This window comes from Mytilus californianus, unplaced genomic scaffold (assembly GCF_021869535.1).
Source record: "Mytilus californianus isolate M0D057914Y unplaced genomic scaffold, xbMytCali1.0.p SCAF_46, whole genome shotgun sequence".
Classification (NCBI taxonomy): Eukaryota; Metazoa; Mollusca; class Bivalvia; order Mytilida; family Mytilidae; genus Mytilus; species Mytilus californianus.
In genome coordinates this window covers 290427-313467 of record NW_026262697.1, presented here as the reverse complement: position 1 = coordinate 313467, position 23041 = coordinate 290427, and the positions used below count along the sequence as shown (strand labels likewise).

Below are 23041 nucleotides of genomic sequence, written 5' to 3'. Positions count from 1 at the left end.
AAACCACGTTTTTTACATTCCATACTAACAAACTATTTTCTGTATGAGTATCAAAGTCTGCTTATATTGTGCTTTTTCGTCTAATTCTATCCGTATTCTCATTCTGTTAGTTTTTTGTTTTTCTCCATATATAAGAACATATCCATCCATTGGAAAATCTAAAAAGGAAAGCCGAAAAAAAGCCATTTCTCCTATATACCTATGTAAATTTGTCGCCAAAATTGACGTATTCCTATCAAAATACCAAGAAAACAAAAATGGTGACCCCCATTTTTTATTACATATTCCGATGTAATTCGATTCAAAGAACACGTGTGTCAAAAAGTTTGGAAATCGGGAGATATGCCATTCGGTATCGTGTTACTACTCATATTAAAGGTACGCATGTCGTCTGGATTTTCTTTATTTTTTGTTCATGACAGGTTGCTGGATTAGGCATTTTGATAACATATAAAAGGAACGCAGTGTACAGACTCCGGCTTACATCTCCTACATGTGGAATTTCAAGCTGGAACTTTTATATTTCGCGGTTTGCCTTACTTATAAAGAATGAATATATGATCTCAAGATTTGTTTTGTAAATAATTTTCCACAAATGACAGACTGTTGAACTTTGTGAAATTTTGCATACAGTTTGCAAGGTTTGTCCGACTTGCTCAACCAACCAACTCACACATTTACACCACGTAGAGTACACTATACTAATGTATGTACCAAGTCAAGAATATGACGGCTGTTTATCATTCTTTCGATGTATTTGAGCTTATGATTTCGTCATTTGATAAGGGACTTTTAAGTTTTGAATTTTTCTTTGAGTTTTGTTATTTTATTTTTTAGAATGTGTATTTTATCAGGATCATTATTTTCCCTCATAATTTTCACAACTAACAGAATGTTTAACCTTTTTTGACTGGTGCATCAAATTTGTCTTTTATAAACAACTGTTTTCCAAATTGTATTGTATCGTCCCGAAACATGCATGAACTATTTGCCACTGAACGTTAAACAACCATCAAAAACCAAGCAATTATAAATCTGTTAACTGAATCAAATTTTTAAAGTACTCTATTTCTGCATGGATGCAGCGATGACACCACCATTGTCTTAAATGATGGAGTTAAAAACTCAGTAATTCAAATGAACCACACGTGAAATTTTTCATGTTATTTTCACGTGAACTTTACAAACATTTGGAGGTATTTTTCATGATTTTAATTAAATTTAGAATAAAGATATTATTTGAATAATCTTATTATAAAAATTTACGTGAATTCAACGTGTACCAAATTCCGTTGATTTATGCATGAACTATTATCATAAGATTCACGTGGAACCAACCAGTTCAAGCAAGTTTCAAGTATATGCTCGTTTGGTGTGAAATTCAGACGAGATTAATGTTAATTCATGTGAGTGAAATTTCCATGTGCAGGACGAAATAAATTTATATCAGTAGAATTTCATATTGCATAACTAGGAAATTTACGAAACCTGACAGGGGAAATGAAAATAAAAAAACAACATTCAGATCCTGACACATATTTTGTTTTCCATATCTCTGAGTAGGAATAACGTTATATTCTGTATTCAATAACGTCATACGTTTTCGGTCAAATTCAAGGCATATCGATCAACTTTGAAGCCATTTATCTCAAAAACAAGGATGGTGACATATGAGTTTTTTTACGTGTATGGATTCAGTATGCAATCCTGGATATTATGTTAGTTTTTTGTTTTTCTCCGTATATAAGAACATATCCATCCATTGGAAAATCTAAAAAGGAAAGCTGAAAAAAAGCCATTTCTCCTATATACCTATGTAAATTTGTCGCCAAAATTGACGTATTCCTATCAAAATACCAAGAAAACAAAAATGGTGACCCCCATTTTTTATTACATATATTCCGATGTAATTCGATTCAAAGAACACGTGTGTCAAAAAGTTTGGAAATTGGGAGATATGCCATTCGGTATCGTGTTACCTTAAGGAATGACTAATATTTTTTCTGTTTATGAAGAAATAACATCAAATATGTGGTGCACACTGAATAACCCGCGTAGCGGGTTATTTTAAAGTGTGCTCCACATTTTTTATGTTATTTAGAATAGACAGAAAAAATATTATAGTCATTTCTTATAATTTAATTCTAAATTCCATTTTAAACCGGAGTAAACCATGAAAAAACGTTGATGACGTCATGGTCACGACAAAATTATGTCTATGAGCTGATAAACAAAACAACGTCAGCCAATCAGAAGACGCGTTACATCCAAAATTAAATCATAACCATATAAACATGTGTTTATAATTCTCCATTAAACACCATGTACGGTATTTTCAGGTACATTAAAGCATTTACCAGATATACTACAACTAGTCAACTACACTTTACCTTTTGCTATAGTTCAAAGAGGACAGACTTTTCCAGCGTCTCTGGCAACACAATATGATGATAAGTTTTTATTTGAGTGAGTGTTAGATAGTAAAATTTTTAATTGAAAATATACTACATACTTTAGGGACTTCACAAGAAACTTAAGCCAGGACTAAAAAACTCATCAAAGATTCTTGGCTTATGATAAGTTTTACCTGATGCATGTTTCGTCTACACAAGATTCTTCAGTAACACTCTAATCAAATCAATTTGAAGACCAAAATAAAAAATGAAAAGCATTATTAACCATAAATTATGAATGTTTCAAAATATTGCTTAGGTCATCTATGCCTGGGGCTGGAAAATAGGTGTTTTTCACTAATTTAAAATTTATAAACAGAAAATTTATAATAATATTTTTTTATGTTATTGTGAAATCTTTGAAATGATTAAATGTTTATATACATGTATGGTGCAGTCCGGTGTATCCCCGCACCTAAGACCTTTGACTTCACTTTATTAAACTGATAAAACAAATAATCTGATAATATTGTGTGAACAAATTCATAACATACTTTTATTTAATAAAATCTTCTGTATGTATGGTTTCACCCTAAATATTTTTTGTAATTTATGATCAAAATTATGGAAACCCCTGTTTTGAGAGTTCTTCAAATGTCCGGTGACCATGCCATCTAAAAATAGCATATTTTAAGTAAAGGAAAGATTTTATGCTACGAAATATTGTTGAATTTGAACCAAATAGACTGCCAAGGATGCTGAGCAAAATTTATTGCAATCTGATAAAATTTGATATCAATGAAACACATTTTATCAGATGGTGTAATTTTTTTTAATGGAAATTGGCTAAATATGATTAATCATTAGATTGCAGTTTTAAATTTAATCTTGAACTTAACAATTTTAATCTTTTCTGTCCCTTCGGAAGACTAAAATAATTACAAGATCGATTCTATTTGTGTAATAATACTGATATGACGAAATCAGGTAATGCACGATATCACCGGACGCGCGGACACTGGGGACTCCACTGTACATGAAAAATTTATTGATAAAAACATAATCAATATATACCTTAGTAGATTTCTAATGCATACATTTACACAGGATTGACTCAATCAAATTATAAAATAAATACTGAAAAGTCCAATGTTATTAGTTTGTTTATGATCAGTAAATTTTTTTATCAAACTATCTGCAGTTCAGACAAGCATTGCTCTACAGAACTTATGTAGCCCTGGTTCAGCTCTACAGTCATTTGATCAGCCTATTTTCTTGTAGCTCCTCAGTTCAGACAAGCATTGTTCTACAGTACTTATGTAGCCCCGGTGTCATATGGTATTTTGAACCCCTTAAAAAGTGAATCAAGGCTCAAAATACCATGCGGTATAATGACCCCGGGGTCATTATACCGCATGGTATTTTGACCCCGGGGTCATTTTTCCCATATGGTATTTTGAACCCCACCATGGAAAATTGAACCCCCCTGTTTTAGATAAATAGTATTGCAGATTATCTAATTTACAATTTGTTGGCTATGACTTTTATTTAAACTGGAGCTATAGTAGGGGGTTCAATATACCATGGCAGGGGGGTCAAAATACCATGGCTAAATAAAATTTTCAAAACATCTTTTTTCAAGCAAGTAAAATACATACCAACTACTTATTGGAGTATAATTACTATGTAAAAGAGTTATAACAGCTAGAATTTTAAAATTTAAAGGTCTATAGTAGGCTAGGGGGTTCAATATACCATGGTAGGGCGGGGGGTCAAAATACCATGGCAAAGTAAAATTTTCAAAATATCTTTTCATGCATGTAAAATACATACAAACTACTTATTGGAGTATAATAACTATGTAAAGGAGTTATAATAGCTAGAATTTTTAAATTGGAGGTGTAAAAGGGGGGTTCAATATACTGATATACCATGGCAGGGGGGTCAAAATACCATGGCTAAATAAAATTTCCAAAACATCTTTTCAAGCAAATAAAATACATACCAACTACTTATAGGAGTATAATTACTATGTAAAGGAGTTATAACAGCTAGAATTTTTGAAATTAAAGGTCTATAGTAGTGGGTTCAATATACCATGGCAGGGGGGTCAAAATACCATGGCAAGGTAAAATTTTCAAAATATCTTTCCATGCATGTAAAATACATACAAACCACTTATTGGAGTATAATTACTATGTAAAGGAGTTATAACAGCTAGAATTTTTGAATTTAAAGGTCTATAGAAGGGGGTTCAATATACCATGGTAGGGGGGTCAAAATACCATGGCAAAGTAAAATTTTCTAAATATCTAATCATGCATGTAATTTTACATACAAACTACTTATTGGAGTATAGTTACTATGTAAAGTAGTTACAATATTTAGAATTTTGAATTGGAGGTGTAAAAGGGAGGGGGGGTTCAATATATCATGGCAAGGGGTCAAAATACCATGGCTAAATAAAATTTTCAAAACATCTTTTCAAGCAAGTAAAATACATACAAACAACTTATTGGAGTATAATTACTATGTAAAGGAGTTATAACAGCTATAATTTTTAAAATTAAAGGTCTATAGAAGGGGGTTCAATATACCATGGTAGGGGGGTCAAAATACCATGGCAAAGTAAAATTTTCTAAATATCTAATCATGCATGTAATTTTACATACAAACTACTTATTGAAGTATAATAACTATGAAAAGGAGTTATATTAGCTTGAATTTTGAAATTGGAGGTGTCAAAGGGGGCAGGGGGTAAAAATACCATGGCTAAATAAAATTTTCGAAACATCTTTTCAAGCAAGTAAAATACATTCAAACTACTTATTGGAATATTGAACCCCCTACTATAGACCTTTAGTTTCAAAAGTTCTGGCAATTCTAACTCTTGTATATAGTTATAATACTCCAATATGTAGTTTGTATGTATTTAACTTGATGGAAAAGATTTGAAAATTTTACTTTGCCATGGTATTTTGACCCCCCTGCCATGGTATATTAAACCACCTACTATAGACCTTTAGTTTCAAAAATTCTGGCAATTCTAACTCTTGTATATGGTAATAATACTCCAATAAATAGTTTGTATGTATTTTACTTGTTGGAAAAGATGTTTTGAAAATTTTATCTAGCCATGGTATTTTGACCCCCCTACCATAGTATATTGAACCCCCCCCCCCCTTTTTACACTTTTAATTTCAAAATTCTAGCTATTCTTACTCTGTTACATAGTAATAATACTCCAATAAGTAGTTTGTATGCATTTAACTTGCTGGAAAAGATGTTTTGAAAATTTTATTTAGCCATGGTATTTTGACTCCCCCTGCCATGGTATATTGACCCCCCTTTTACACCTCCAATTTCAAAACTTCTAGCTATTCTATCTCTGTTACTTAGTAATAACACTTCAATGAGTAGTTTGTATGTATTTAACTTCCTGGAAAAGATATTTTGAAAATTTTACTTTGCCATGGTATTTTGACCCCCCCCCCCCCCCTGCCATGGTATATTGAACCCCCTACTATAGACCTTTAATTTCAAAAATTCTAGCAATTCTAACTCTTATATATAGTTATAATACTCCAATAAGTAGTTTGTATGTATTTTACTTGCTTGAAAAGATGTTTTGAAAATTTTATCTAGCCATGGTATTTTGAACCCCTTACCTTGGTATATTGAACCCCCCCCCTTTTACACCTTTAATTTTAAAATTCTAGCTATTCTAACTCTGTTACATAGTAATAATACTCCAATAAGTAGTTTGTATGTATTTAACTTGCTTGAAAAGATGTTTTGAAAATTTTATTTAGGCATGGTATTTTGACCCCCCTGCCATGGTATATTGAACCCCCCCTTTTACATCTCCAATTTCAAAAATTCTAGCTATTCTAACTCTGTTACATAGTAATAATACTCCAATCAGTAGTTTGTATGTATCTAACTTGCTGGAAAAGATATTTTGAAAATTTTACTTTGCCATGGTATTTTGACCCCCTGCCATGGAATATTGAAACCCCTACCATAGACCTTTAATTTCTAAAGTTCTAGCAATTCTAACTCTTGTATATAGTTATAATACTCCAATAAGTAGTTTGTATGTATTTAACATGCTGGAAAAGATGTTTTGAGAGTTTTACTTTTTGAATTTAACTGAGCCATGGTAATTTGACCCCCTCCCCCTTTTTTACCATGGAAAATTAAAACTACCTGTATATATATATATATGTTTTAATTTCAAATAATTAAAGCCTTCAAGCTACATGGTCTAGTTACAATGCTTCAATAAGTATTTTGAATGAAATTTTTTTGGTAAAGACTTCAGACATGTCAGAGGACTTATACCAAGCAAAGACAATTATTTTAACCAATATGGAAAATTGACCTCCCCTTCTTGTATGAATGATTTTTAATCTATGATAAGCTTTTGAATAATGTATAATGTTCTAATAATCCTCTAGAATGAAAAAAACAGGGGGGGTTCAATTTACCATGGGGGGTCAATTTTCCATACAGGGGGGGGTGTTCAATTTACCATGGAGGGGTTCAATTTACCATAGCAGTATTTTGACCCCGTGGTCAATTTACCATGGGGGTTCAAAATACCATATGACACCAGTTCAAATCTACAGTCATTTGATCAGTCTATTTTTTTGTAGCTCCTCAGTTCAGACAAGCATTGTTCTACAGTACTTATGTAGCCCTGGTTCTACTCTACAGTCATTTGATCAGTCTATTTTATTGTAGATACCTCAGTTCAGACAAGCATTGTTCTTCAGTACTTTTGTAGCCCTGGCTTAGCTCTACAGTCATTTGATCAGTCTATTTTATTGTAGACACTCAGTTCAAACAAGCATTGTTCTACAGTACGTTTGTAGCCCTGGTTCAACTCTACAGTCATTTGATCAGTCTATTCTATTGTAGCTCCTCAGTTCAGACAAGCATTGTTCTACAGTACTTATGTAACCCTGGTTCAACTCTACAGATTTTTTATCAGACTATTTTATTGTAGCTCCTCAGTTCAGACGAGCATTGTTCTACAGTACTTATGTAACCCTGGTTCACCTCTACAGATTTTTTATCAGACTATTTTATTGTAGTTCCTCAGTTCAGACAAGCCTTGTTCTACAGTACTTTTGTAGCCCTAGTTCAGCTCTACAGTCATTTGATCAGTCTATTTTATTGTAGCTCCTCAGTTCAGACAAGCATTGTTCTACAGTACTTTTGTAGCCCTGGTTCAGCTCTACAGTCGTTTGATCATTCTATTTTATTGTAGCTCCTCAGTTCAGACAAGCATTGTTCTACAGTACTTTTGTAGCCCTGGTTCAGCTCTACAGTCATTTGATCATTCTATTTTATTGTAGTTCCTCAGTTCAGACAAGCATTGTTCTACAGTACTTTTGTAGCCCTGGTTCAGCTCTACAGTCATTTGATCAGTCTATTTTATTGTAGTTCCTCAGTTAAGACAGGCATTGTTCTACAATACTTTTGTAGCCCTGGTTCAGCTTTACAGTCGTTTGATCATTCTATTTTATTGTAGTTCCTCAGTTAAGACAAGCATTGTTCTACAGTACTTTCGAAGCCCTGGTTCAGCTCTACAGTCATTTGATCATTCTATTTTATTGTAGCTCCTCAGTTCAGACAAGCATTGTTCTACAGTACTTATGTAGCCCTTGTTCAGCTCTACAGTCATTTGATCATTCCATTTTATTGTAGTTCCTCAGTTCAGACAAGCATTGTTTTACAGTACTTTTGTAGTCCTGGTTCAGCTCTACAGTCATTTGATCATTCTATTTTATTTTAGTTCCTCAGTTCAGACAAGCATTGTTCTACAGTACTTTTGTAGGCCTGGTTCAGCTCTACAGTCATTTGATCATTCTTTTTTAGTGTAGTTCCTCAGTTAAGACAGGCATTGTTCTACAGTACTTTTGTAGCCCTGGTTCAGCTCTACAGTCATTTGATCATTCTATTTTATTGTAGTTCCTCAGTTAAGACAGGCATTGTTCTACAGTACTTTTGTAGCCCTGGTTCAGCTCTACAGTCATTTGATCATTCTATTTTATTGTAGTTCCTCAGTTAAGACAAGCATTGTTCTACAGTACTTTCGAAGCCCTGGTTCAGCTCTACAGTCATTTGATCATTCTATTTTATTGTAGTTCCTCAGTTAAGACAGGCATTGTTCTACAGTACTTTTGTAGCCCTGGTTCAGCTCTACAGTCGTTTGATCAGTGGATTCAACAGAGATTACTGTGGTGGAGAAAGGTAAATAATTATAATGCCATTATTTCAGAATCAATAGGACTGTTGGTTATATCACTAACAACATTTGACCATTTGCTGAATGTCTTTTGTTTTATTTCATTGATAACATTTGTAACAATTTGTTGTACCAGGTGTAATATTTAAAATATTACCCAGAATACATAAGATTCATTGGGATTGTGTGATGCTGAGCTTTAAAGCTTTAAATCACATGAATAATTAAAATTTTTGATTTTCTTCTGTTGGTTTACATAAAAACAAGTCTTTTATGCTTATTCAACATACATTTTTATATGATAGGAAACAAAATGCTAAATGAGCTTCAGGAAAAACTCACCTGATAAATAATGCCAATATGTGTATTGTTTTAGAGCTATTTTCCTAATGCTTGTAGTTTAATGGTTTGGTTGGCTTGCTTGCTTTGTTTGTATAAATGTTTGCTCAAGCATTGTAATTAAGATTGATATGTGAAATCAATAGATAGGCGGGGCTTCATCTTGTATACATTATTCTTTAAGATGTTATTGGATTGTTAAGTATAAAGCAGAGTATAGTATATATTAAAGTAGAAGCAAACCAAATCTTTAAACTACAAGAGTTAGGAAAATAGCTCTAAAAACTAGAATTGTTTGCAGTATGCTAGTAATCCATCACAGATTTCCTGTTCGGAGTTAGAGACTTTAGATGAAAGTACCAGTAGAGCATTCATACAGTGTCAGTTTCCATGGGGACCAGATAATGTTGAGGAAATTATCAGTAGGGGAAGTAACCCAGTCAGTAACCTTCAGGAGACTACAAAAGTAAAATTACAAGTAAGACAGGAAACTACATAACATAGCATGTGAATATAAAACAGGAAACTTAGTTAACAGATACCAGATAATAAATAAGTAAACCTCTTACTAAGAAATCGGATGATAAATCTACAGAGGTTAGACAAGCAAAAAATATTTGACAATTTCCGATCTTTCTTTTTAACCATATGTTACAATGAACTAATACACCTTTCAGTGGTATATTTAAAGCAGAGTCTAAAATATCATTACATAGTTTATTAATAAATAACATGAATAATTACATTGTTGTAAATAAATTACATGTACAAATGTATAATTACATTATTGTAAATAAATTACACTTGCAAATGTTTATTACATTGTTGTAAGTAAATTACAAGTACAAATGTATATGGGGGAGGGTTTAGCACACCAGCAAACATGTTTAACCCCACCACATTCTGTATGTGCCTGTCCCAAGTCAGGAGCCAGTAATTCAGTGGTTGTCGTTTGTTGCTGTATATCAAAACTGTTTTTCGTTCATTGTTTTGTACATAAATCAGGGTGTTAGTTTTCTCGTTTGAATTGTTTTACGTTTGTCATTTTGGGGCCTTTTATAACTGACCATGCGCTATGGGTTTTGCTCATTGTTGAAGGCCGTACAGTGACCTATAGTTGTTAACTTCTATGTCATTTGGTCTCTGGTGGGAAGTTGTATCATTGGCAATCATACCACATCTTATTTTTATAATCACATTGTTGTAAATAATATACAAACCAGAAAGCAAAATTCCAATTTTCATTGCTATTGTCTTAATTTTGATATTTTCAAAGTATCTTAACAATCAGAAACTTCACAATGAACACAGAGACTTAATTTTGGACTGAGGATGTATGAATGAAAGTAAAACTATCAGTTAGATGATAACCCAACAATATAATATTGCAAAAAAATAACATTAAAATATCATGATGTTGATTTGGTTTTCTTTCAGTGTGAAAATGGAAAGAAAAGTTACACACCACATTTGATAGAGTGTAGTACAGTATTAGAACATTGCCTGATGGCTTGTTTATGTGATGCTTATACAGAAAGTACAGCTCAAAAAGGAAAAAAATCTCCACCTACTGAGGTATATTGCTGGAACGAATCATAAAATAGTTTTACAGTGAATAATCAAAAGTTTTGAAATAGGATTGTGAATCATTTCTGTTTAATTCTGAAATGTCTGCACATTTATTTGAGGGTCAACTATGCAAGAATTATGGTCCATTGATGATTTTAGTTTTACAGTGTAATAATTGGAAATTGTAAAAGTTTAAGTTCTTATAATCCCTTTGAATTTCTTACAAGCACCAGTTATCCTGTTTAGTATGGGTAGTATGGTTAACATTATTGTGAACATTTTACCCAAGTCATTTGTTTTATATCTCCACCTTATTTGTTGTAACAACAAATTTGGGTTTGTTAAATCACCAAACATGAATAAAATCACCAAACATGAAAAAAATCACCAAACATGAATAAAATCACCAAACATGAATAATATTATCAAGCATAAAAACTTGTATGATACTTATAAACTGACTGATATAAGCTTTAAGAAGACACATATAATGTTGCTCATGTTTTTTGCACTTGTGTGACATCATACTGGATATTTCCCTGTTTTATTGGAAAAAAATATACTATTTTCAGAAACATTTTTACAAAGGGGGCCTCTTCCTATGTGATGGTAAATACAGACATGCTCCTGGAAAGGGTCACTTTTAGGATTATTCAAATATATCAATGGGGTGCAATTTCACCAATGTGATGTATCAATGGGTTATAAATTTTCATCTTCAGTTTAGAAGTTTGTTTATAAAATCATATGTACCTAATTGATATGAATGATCCTATGTTGTTATCATCTTGATCAGATGAAACTTTTATTGATACAAGTAAAATATTCCTTTTAGACCTATTTAAGTTGTCACATCTGTAACCAAAATCTTATGTTGAGACCCCTTGCGCATCCTGTTTAGCTTTTATAGCAAATGTAGAGCCAATTCTAGGTAAATAAGTTGTATTGAGAGGTTTCGTATCCATAAAAAGCATCAGTATGGCTGACCTACTTTTTTCCAAATTCACAGGTTTATGAGCTGGATTAGTTCTTTGTCGTCAAATTGTGAAAATATACTACTAGTAAATAAATAGAGCATATGTGAAATTATAACTAAAAAAACTTCTTCGAAGAAACCTTTTGATATTTAAACCAGGCTTAATTTAAGAATACATTCATAGAAAGCATATTTTAAACCTGGCAATTGCCTTACAAGCTATTCATACTCATTTGAGCCTCTTTTTAGCTCACATTGCCGGAAGGGCCAAGTGGGAATGAAACCTCACATGGCATGAATGTTCCTTATGAGGTGCTGACCAAGTGTTGTTACTTTGAAGCCGATCCATCATCCAAGATGGCCGCCAGAGGGGGGCTTTTTTTAACTTAGGACCCTAAGGGAAATACATACAAATGTCTTCTTTTAGAGAACCACTGAATGGAATGAAATAAAACATGGCATGAATGTTTCTTATGAGTTGCTGACCAAGTTTTGTAACTTTGTAGGCGATCCATCATCCAAGATGGCCGCCAGCGGGGGATTTTGTTTAACATAGGACCCTATGGACAATACATACAAATGTCTTCTTTTAGAGAACCACTGAATGGAATGAAACCAAACATGGCATAAATGTTTCTTATGAGGTGCTGACCAAGTGTTGTTACTTTGAAGCCGATCCATCATCCAAGATGGCCGCCAGAGAGGGACTTAGTTTAACAAAGCACCCTATGTGAAATACATACAAAAGTCTTCTTTTAAAGAACCACTGAATGGAATGAAACCAAACAAGGCATGAATGTTCCTAATGAGATGCTGACGAAGTGTTGTAACTTTGTAGCAAATCCATCAACCAAGATGGCTGCCAACAGGGGACTTAATTTCACAAAGGACTCTATGGGAAATATATACAAATGTCTTCTTCTAGAAAACAGCTTAATGGATTGAAACCAAACATGGTATGAATGTTTCTTTTGAGGTGGTGACCAAGTGTTGTTACTTTGTAGCTGATTTGTCATCCAAGATGGCTGCCAGCACAGGGAGTAAGTTTAACATAGGACCCTATGGGAAATACATACAAATGTTTTCTTCTACAGAACCACTGAATAGAATGAAACCAAACATGGCATGAATGTTCCTAATGAGGTGCTGACCAAGTGTTGTTACTTTGTAGCCAAACCATCATCCAAGATGGCTGCCAGCAGGGGACTTAGTTTATCATAAGACCCTATGGGAATTACATACAAATGCTTCTTCTAGAGGAGCACTGAATGAAATGAAACCAAACATGGCATAAATGTTCCTTATGAGGTGCTGATGAAGACCTTAATACATGTATCTTTATAGATTGAGATATACTGTAAACTGCAAAAATATCAAGAAAAGAAGATCTACACATAAGTCAACATGAGCAAAATTGTCAGTTGACATCTTGTTGGAGTTATTGTCCTTATAAAGTCATTTTCTACAATTTCAATGAATTTATTGGTAATTTCTGTAAACTTTACAAAAGTCTTCTACTTTTGATTAAACTACGGGGCCAATATTAAACCAAATTTGGCCTCAATCATTATTATGGTATCTGTTATGATTTTAATCTATTTTTACATGATTTCCAAAACCAGAGTAGAATCAGGTGAGCGACACAGGCTCTTGAGAGCCTCTAGTTTGTGGTCATGTGATTTATTGGATGTGTACAGTGTCAGAAAGATTCTGATTTTATTTTCAAAGACATTTTAATAAATACTTAAAAATATCACAGCTGAATATTTTCTTCCCTCAGAAATTAAACTTGCATCCAAAGATCGCACCATACAAGTTGTCTATAGTCAGTTCATCAAAATCAAGATCAAATGAAATCCAGGAAGTTGCATCATATATAAATAAAGATTTAAGGAATGCTGGGATTGATGTATTTCATGCAAAAGATTCCCTCTCAGTTGAAGATCAGTTTATAAGGTATGTTTGCTTTGTGAAATTAACAATGTTTTTATTGTATCTTTCTTCAACTAATGGTTTTTGAGTAGGAGATCCTTATGTTTATACTGGTATTCATTTATATTCATCAATGTTTACTTATTTTGTGTTATAATTCCTCTCACTATTTTTAATATGTACCACCTTTGATTGGAATTTAGTATGACGATAAATTTTCACTTCTGTACTCTCGCTCTGAACAACAAATTTATTTATTTTGTTAAAATTGCTTACTTCCGTACTCCTCACAACAAAATTATTATATTTAAATTTATCTGTGTACGGTGTTTTATTTTAATACCCATTTTGTCCCAGGTTAGAGTTGTCTTTTTGACACTATTTTTTCGTAATTTTTTGTTGTTTTTTATTACTACCTGTAACATCTATGTTATATAGGCACCTATGTTTTAAAATTGTATTTCTATTGTGTCATAGATCAAACTTATTCATTTAGTGTATGTTTACTTGTATTTGTTTAAATGTCTTTTTGATCAAGTTAAGCCATTTCAATTGATATTTTATAGTGTGTCTTTTTATGTTGTAATGTTACACTACTGTATCAGGTTAAGGTGACGGTTGTCGCCTGTTAAAAGTTTAAACACGCTGCATTTTTATGCACCTGTCCTAAGTCAGGAGCCTGTTGTTCAGTGGTTGTCGTTTGTTGATGTGGTTTATAGGTGTTTCTCGTTTCTTGTTTTTTATATAGATCATACAGTTGGTTTTCCTCTTTGAATTGTTTTACACTAGTCATTTTTGGGGCCTTGTATAGCTTGCTGTTTGGTGTGAGCCAAGGCTCCGTGTTGAAGTCTGTACTTTGACCTATAATTGTTAACTTTTTATACATTGTGACTAGGGTTGAGAGTTGTCTCATTGGCACTCATGCCACATCTTCTTATTTATATATAGTACAACCATCAAAGATTACATTGGAATTACATTTATCAATGTAGTACTAGAAATCATAGATTTAGTTGTTGATAAAACCATCAATATATTATTAAACTAAATACAAATTTCCATTAATTTGTATTAAAGTTAAAACTTTGAAATCAGGGAAACAATGTTGTTTTTTTTGCTGAAAATATGGAATTTGGAACCAATGTGTTAAAACTGTGTTTGCAGTAAGAAATATCTTAAGCTACTTGTTTTACCAAATGAGACAAAATTTTCATTTTGGCTGTGATCAAGAATGGAAAGAAGAATTATAATTAAAACAATATTTTTTTTATTAGAAATGATATGATGGGCCTGCCATACACTGCTATTCTAAGTGAAGGAACATTAGAGTCAGGAACCATTGAACTTAGAAATAAAGATACTACATTACAGGTAAAACATTGTTACTTTGTCAGGTAAGTCAGGTAGTTTGACATCAGAAATAAAGATACTACATTAAAGGTAAAACAATGTTACTCTGTCAGGTTAGTCAGGTAGTTTGACATCAGAAATAAAGATACTACATTAAAGGTAAAACATTGTTACTTTGTCAGGTAAGTCAGGTAGTTTGACCTTAGAAATAAAGATACTACATTACAGGTAAAACATTGTTACTCTGTCAGGTTAGTCAGGTAGTCTGACATCAGAAATAAAGATACTACATTAAAGGTAAAACAATGTTACTCTGCCAGGTTAGTCAGGTAGTCTGACATCAGAAATAAAGATACTACATTACAGGTAAAACATTGTTACTCTGTCAGGTTAGTCAGGTAGTTTGACCTCAGAAAGAAAGATACTACATTAAAGGGAAAACAATGTTACTCTGTCAGGTTAGTCAGGTAGTTTGACCTCAGAAATAAAGATACCACATTAAAGGTAAAACAATGTGTTTTCTGTCAGGTTAGTCAGGTAGTTTGACATCAGAAATTAAGATACTACATTAAAGGTAAAACAATGTTACTCTGTCAGGTTAGTCAGGTAGTTTGACCTCAGAAATAAAGATACTACATTAAAGGTAAAACATTGTTACTCTGTTAGGTAAGTCAGAAAGTTTGACCTCAGAAATAAAGATACCACATTAAAGGTAAAACAATGTTACTCTGTCAGGTTAGTCAGGTAGTTTGACATCAGAAATTAAGATAATACATTAAAGGTAAAACATTCTTACTCTGTCAGGTTAGTCAGGTAGTCTGACATCAGAAATAAAGATACTACATTAAAGGTAAAAAATTGTTACTTTGTCAGGTTAGTCAGGTAGTTTGACCTCAGAAATAAAGATACTACATTAAAGGTATAACATTGTTACTCTGTCAGGTTAGTCAGGTAGTCTGACATCAGACATAAAGATACTACATTAAAGGTAAAACAATGTTACTCTGTCAGGTTAGTCAGGTAGTTTGACATCAGAAATAAAGATACTACATTAAAGGGAAAACATTGTTACTCTGTCAGGTAAGTCAGGTAGTTTGACCTTAGAAATAAAGATACTACATTAAAGGTAAAAAATTGTTACTCTGTCAGGTTAGTTAGGTAGTTTGACCTCAGAAATAAAGATAATACATTAAAGGTAAAACAATGTTACTCTGTCAGGTAAGTCAGGTAGTTTGACATCAGAAATAAAGATACTACATTAAAGGTAAAACAATGTTACTCTGTCAGGTTAGTCAGGTAGTTTGACATCAGAAATAAAGATAATACATTAAAGGTAAAACAATGTTACTCTGTCAGGTTAGTCAGGTAGTTTGCCATCAGAAATAAAGATACTACATTAAAGGTAAAACAATGTTACTCTGTCAGGTTAGTCAGGTAGTTTGACATCGTAATAAAGATACTACATTAAAGGTAAAACAATGTTACTCTGCCAGGTTAGTCAGGTAGTTTGCCATCAGAAATAAAGATACTACATTAAAGGTAAAACAATGTTACTCTGTCAGGTAAGTCAGGTACTTTGACATCAGAAATAAAGATACTACATTAAAGGTAAAACAATGTTACTCTGTCAGGTTAGTTAGGTAGTTTGACCTCAGAAATAAAGATACTACATTAAAGGTAAAACAATGTTACTCTGTCAGGTTAGTCAGGTAGTCTGACATCAGAAATAAAGATACTACATTACAGGTAAAACATTGTTACTTTGTCAGGTAAGTCAGGTAGTCTGCCATCAGAAATAAAGATAATACATTAAAGGTAAAACAATGTTACTCTGTCAGGTAAGTCAGGTAGTTTGACATCAGAAATAAAGATACTACATTAAAGGTAAAACAATGTTACTCTGTCAGGTAAGTCAGGTAGTCTGACATCAGAAATAAAGATACTACATTAAAGATAAAACATTCTTACTCTGTCAGGTTAGTCAGGTAGTCTGACATCAGAAATAAAGGTACTACATTAAAGGTAAAACATTGTTACTCTGTCAGGTAAGTCAGGTAGTCTGACATCAGAAATAAAGATACTACATTAAAGGTAAAACAATGTTACTCTGTCAGGTTAGTCAGGTAGTTTGACATCAGAAATAAAGATACTACAATAAAAGGTAAAACAATGTTATTCTGTCAGGTTAGTCAGGTAGTTTGACATCAGACATAAATATACTACATTACAGGTAAAACATTGTTACTCTGTCAGGTTAGTCAGGTAGTTTGACATCAGACATAAAGATACTACATTAAAGGTAAAACAATGTTATTCTGTCAGGTTAGTCAGGTAGTTTGACATCAGAAATAAAGATACTACATTAAAGGTAAAACAATGTTACTCTGTCAGGTTAGTCAGGTAGTTTGACATCAGAAATAAAGATACTACATTAAAGGTAAAACAATGTTACTCTGTCAGGTTAGTCAGGTAGTTTGACATCAGAAATAAAGATACTACATTAAAGGTAAAACAATGTTATTCTGTCAGGTTAGTCAGGTAGTTTGACATCAGAAATAAAGATACTACATTAAAGGGAAAACATTGTTACTCTGTCAGGTAAGTCAGGTAGTCTGACCTCAGAAATAAAGATACTACATTAAAGGTAAAACATTGTTACTCTGTTATATGTCATATATAGATTCAATATTAAATATTTAAAGTTTAACTGTCGAGAGTGAAAAGATATCATATTGCTTAAGATTAAGTTGTAGAATCTGTTTCAATAATGATTTTTGGATGATAGGTGGACAAATTATTTTTTTTCTTTTCTGCTAAAGTGTGATCTTTCTATGTGACGTCTTTAGACATGGTCGCCTTTTTTGGTGATGTCACTATGGGAAATTCAGAGGAAAGATAGGAAACTTGACATCACATTTGAATTTTGACCAATGAAAAGCTGAGATCAAACTAACCATACGTTGAATAAACAAAAATAATCAAAGGGTCAGGAAAAGGATCTATCGGATAAGAATTAGTGAAATATACAAATGTATATATAGTATACCCCTTTTCTCGTCTCTGCCACCATGGCAGCTTTTCAATATACTGTCTTCAATAATAGACAAGTGTCTAGGCAATTTGTCAATTTCTAAATATCCTGAAGTCTTGAAAAATTGTTGTTAATTTCACAGAGGTCAAAGATTATAATCTTGACCTTACTTAATTGAAGAAAACACAAATCTATAATCAAATGCAGTCATAAAAGTGGTTTAGTGACCTTAAAATAGGTATTTGAAATCTGAACTCATCCCTTGATCTTTTTCAGTATAATAACAAAGGATAAAAAGAATAATATACAGTATAAAAAATTAACTCTATTACTACAGTCAACAAAAACACAAGTTTAAGAATATTCAAGAGAATGTTGTATCACATACGGCTCACAGGTACTGGAAGCAGGCTCTGTTTGCTTCATCTAAAGAAACATATGTCAAAAAATGCTCATGGATACTGGCGGCAAAATCATAAGCAGTGGAGAAAAACAAGATGTTGCACTATAATTTAAGTTAATTTGTTTACCAAATTTCAAGTAATAAATTTTGTGTGCGAGATTGTGTTTTAAAAAAAACTGAAAATAACAAATCTGTATGAACCCCAAAGATACAAGAAGCAAAATTTACAACAACAATAGTTTCATATTTATAATTTTAATAAATGTGTATATATTTTACCTTCTATTTGTTTCTTATTTCAGGAAAAAATTCACTTGACTCAGCTGAAGGAGATTATTTTAAAGAACATTGACTTCTGACAGGGGAAATCATAAAATAAACTTGTTAAAATTCAAAAGTAATCTGCACAAGTTAGAAATAATCTTTTTTGTACAGAACATTGTGATTTGAGAGACGAAGTTGTTATAACCATGTGTAATAAGAATGTCAAGGTCACATGAACTGGAATATTCTTAATGCCTGCATTTATAATTGCACTTTTGTTAAAGACACAGTAATGGTATTTATTGTTGAACTTTTGTTAAAGACACAGTAATGGTATTTATTGTTGCACTTTTGTTAAAGACACAGTTATGGTTTTTATTAATGTAATGGATAATGTAAATCAGAATTTAAAATATAAGTTTTTATTAACTTTATCAGTGGCATAGCTAGGCGGAAGCTCGGAAGCTAAGGCTTCAACATGGTTTTGTCAAAAAAATCAAACATAATAAAAAAAAAAAAGGAGCTAGAGAGAGAGAGAGTGAAGGGGAAGAGAAATGGGCGCTGTGCGGTTAAATAAAAGAATTTGTAGAAGTCAACGAGTCGATATCACTTCTCAGACTCCCCGCGTTCGTTCCCATCACCTGCGCTTTATTTCCCCTCTTTTTATAGCAGACGAATATTGTGCCTGCGGGGTGTTCTGCTAGTTACAATGCAACGCAGAATTGACAATGCCAGTGACCAATGCCATCGCTGAACGCAGTTTCAGTGTCATGCGCCGGGTTAAAACATATCTGCGTTATACGATGACATCAGAACGACTTTCGGGGCTATCTATACTTCACGCATACAAGGAAGGAGACGGTCAAGCCTATTGGCATTGATAAAGTTATTGACTGTTTTGCAACCAAAAAGGACAGGAGGCTTGCTTTTTTGGTTTAAAGTCATTGGTGAGAGAGATTGACTCTGACTCTTTTAATAATTCATATCCACACATAAGGTTTCGACTGGCTGTATCTTCAAAGTGAAATGTTTCTCGAACAATTACCCTACTGAGTTTGTATTTTTGAAATAAAACAAGACAATTTTTTTTAGTTTATTCACTGACAAACATGGCAGGAAATTTAGAATCATGTATAATGTTGTATCATAAATATTGCTCAGCTTTTGCACGATATTTGCTTAATGCAGCCAAAAGCAAGGATGAGCCATCACCTTCGTTAATTTTCATTTAGTTGCCCTGGTAAGTTGTATTCCGCTGCCCATCAATATTGCCAATGAGACAACTCTTCACAAGAGACCAATTGACACAGAAATTAACAACACGATAGATCCCCGTACGGCCTTCGACAATGAATAAAACCCATACCGCATAGTCAGCTAAAAAGGGCCCCGAAATGCCAAATGTAAAACAATTCAAACGAGAAATCTAACAGTCTGATTTATGTACAAAATAATGAAAAAAAACCATATAAGATAGACAGCAACAAACGACAACCAGTACACTAAATTACATGCTCCTGACTTGGTAAACTGAGGCACATACATGTACCGAATGTGGCGGGTTAAACTAATTTGAATGTGCCAACCCTGCCCTAACCTGGGTACCCACTATATAAAACTGAATATATTGTTTACATTTCAACTACAAACAATTTATAATGGTGAGGTTTTTATTATACTGGTCTTTGTAAATATAACTTTTTTACCCCTCAGGAATCTCCTAGTTTTTATACGACCACAAAAAAAATTTTGTGGTCGTATATTGGTATGACGTTGGCGTCGTCGTCCTCGTCGTCGTCGTCGTCGTCCGAAGACACATTAGTTTTCGCACTCTAACTTTAGTCTAAGTGAATGGATCTCGATGAAATTTTACCATAAGGTTCAATACCACAAAAGGAAGGTTGGGATTGATTTTGGGGGTTATAGAAACAGTTAAGAAATTAGGGGCCAAAAAGGGGCCAAAAATAAGCATTTTTGTAACTTCCAGACATAACTTGTGTGTAAGTGTATGGATCTCTCTGACATTGTACCACAAGGTTCCATATCACAAAGGAAATGCTGGGATTGATTTTGGGGGTAATTGCCTCCAAATTTTAGGAATTAGGGGCCAAAAGGGGCAAAAAACAAGCATTTTCTAGTTTCATGACAATAACTTGTGTGTTAGTGTATGGATCTCTCTGACATTGAATCACAAGGTTCCATATCACAAAGGGAATGCTGGGATTGATTTTGGGGTAATTCCCTCCAAATTTTAGGAATTAGGGGCCAAAAAGGGGCAAAAAACAAGCATTTTCTAGTTTCATGACAATAACTTGTGTGTTAGTGTATGGATCTCTCTGACATTGTATCACAAGGTTCCATATCACAAAGGGAATGCTGGGATTGATTTTGGGGGTAATTGCCTCAAAATTTTAGAAATTAGGGGCCAAAAAAGGGGCAAAAAACAAGCATTTTTCTAGTTTCATGACAATAACTTGTGTGTAAGAGTATGGATCTTTATGAAATTGTACTACAAGGTTCCATATCACAAAGGGAAAGCTGGAAATGAGTTTGGGGGTAATTGACCAAAAAGCTTAGGAAGAAGGGGCCTAAAAGGGGTCAAAAATAAGCATTTTTCTAGTTTCCAGACAATAACTTGTGTGTAAGTGTATGGATCTCTCTGAAATTGTACTGCAAGGTACCATACCACAAAGGGAAGGCTGGGATTGATTTTGGGGGTAATTCCCTCAAAATTTTATGAATTAGGGGCTATAAAAGGGCAAAAAAACAAGCATTTTTCTAGTTTCAGGACAATAACTTGTGTGTAAGTGTATGGATCTTTATGAAATTGTACTGCAAGGTTCCATATCACAAAGGGAAAGCTGGAAATGAGTTTGGGGGTAATTGACCAAAAAGCTTAGGAAGAAGGGGCCAAAAATAAACATTTTTCTAGTTTCCAGACAATAACTTGTGTGTAAGTGTATGGATCTCTCTGAAATTGTAATGCAAGGTACCATACCACAAAGGGAAGTCTGAGATTGATTTTGGGGGTAATTCCCTCAAAACTTTATGAATTAGGGGCCATAAAAGGGCAAAAAAACAAGCATTTTTCTAGTTTCAGGACAATATCTTGTGTGTAAGTGTATGGATCTTTATGAAATTGTACTGCAGGATTCCATATCACAAAGGGAAAGCTGGGTTTGAGTTTGGGGGTAATTGCCCTAAATGTTTAGGAATTTGGGGCCAAAAAGGGGCCAAAAAACAAGCATTTTTCAAGTTTCCAGACAATAACTTGTGTTCAAGTGTATGGATCTCTCTGAAATTGTACTGCAAGGTACCATACCACAAAGGGAAGGCTGGGATTGAGTTTGGGGGTGTTTAATCATAAGGGGGTTCAAAAAATTTGGGGGGGGGATTTTTGTTTCCTTTTTTTTCTTTGGAATTTTCCATTTTAAATTGGTTATTTCTGATTTATATATAAAAACAACTAATCATGATATGGTTTGAATAGGTAAATTAACATTTTTTAAGTTCTTAGACCACTTTCATTCTGTGTCAGAAACCTATGCTGTGTCAAATATTTAGTTACAATCCAAATTCAGTGCTGTATCAAGCTTGAATGTTGTGTCGATACTTGCCCCAACTGTTCAGGGTTCGACCTCTGCGTATCAAGCTGCGCCCCAGCGGTGCATTTTATTACAGTTTCTTTGAGGAACAATATATATTTTTTTTTAACAAAAGTATCTGACTTGTATCAAACAAAAATGCTTTTAACTACACCTTAACATTCAATATTTTCATTTAATATTTGTGGGTCTAAAACCCTAAATTCCCGGAGCTTCCGGGGGCTTCACCCCCTGAAGCCCCCTACAAGGCCTTTGCCCTGGACACAGTGGGGGCCTTGAGGGGCCCCAGATCCCCTGCCGATTTGGGCTTCACCTTCAACATTTGTCTAGCTAAGCCACTGATTATACTCATTCTGTTGCATTTCTCACAATAAGTAACAATAAAAACATCAGGATTCTTATTTTGTGAAAATATGTTATTTGCTATATATATGATTGTGTCATTTAAATGTCTGGTTACAGAAATATACATACTTGAGTTTTTCTTTAACTAATACCAGTCAAGTTACAAAACACATAATTATAGTTAGTTGTGTTATTACTATAGATTTAAAAATAGATATGGTATAATTGACAATCCAGGATAATATATAAAGATAGTGTTACTCACTGAAATCAGCCAAGTTGCTGAACAAATTTATGGCTATGCTTCTGACATACATAAGCCAAATCACAGAAAATATTTATGGCTCAGTTCAAAGATTTTATTGTTTAAATATTCAAAGGAATTGGATAAAGGCTCAGCTTATATAAATATTCATGGCTATATGATACTGACAAACATCAAACAAGTCACTGAACATTTATATGGTTATGTTACTGACTAACATCAACCGAGTCACTGAACAGTTACATGGTAATGTTACTGACTAACATCAACCGAGTCACTGAACATTGATATGGTTATGTTACTGACTAACATC

At 33.2% G+C, this 23041-nt stretch overlaps 1 protein-coding gene across 1 annotated transcript in view; it reads left to right on the top strand.

Moving 5' to 3' along the window:
* The window catches only part of LOC127699981 (DNA polymerase subunit gamma-2, mitochondrial-like), a 38088-nt gene extending 15499 nt beyond the window's left edge, over positions 1–22589 (top strand). Inside the window, exons 5-11 of the mRNA XM_052203354.1 lie at positions 2340–2466; positions 8549–8654; positions 9290–9466; positions 10426–10563; positions 13314–13489; positions 14740–14836; positions 18552–22589. Of these exons, the coding sequence (XP_052059314.1) occupies positions 2340–2466; positions 8549–8654; positions 9290–9466; positions 10426–10563; positions 13314–13489; positions 14740–14836; positions 18552–18608 (878 nt within the window). The 3' untranslated portion in view covers positions 18609–22589. The remainder of the gene's footprint in view (positions 1–2339; positions 2467–8548; positions 8655–9289; positions 9467–10425; positions 10564–13313; positions 13490–14739; positions 14837–18551) is intronic.
* The last annotated feature ends 452 nt before the right edge of the window (positions 22590–23041 follow it).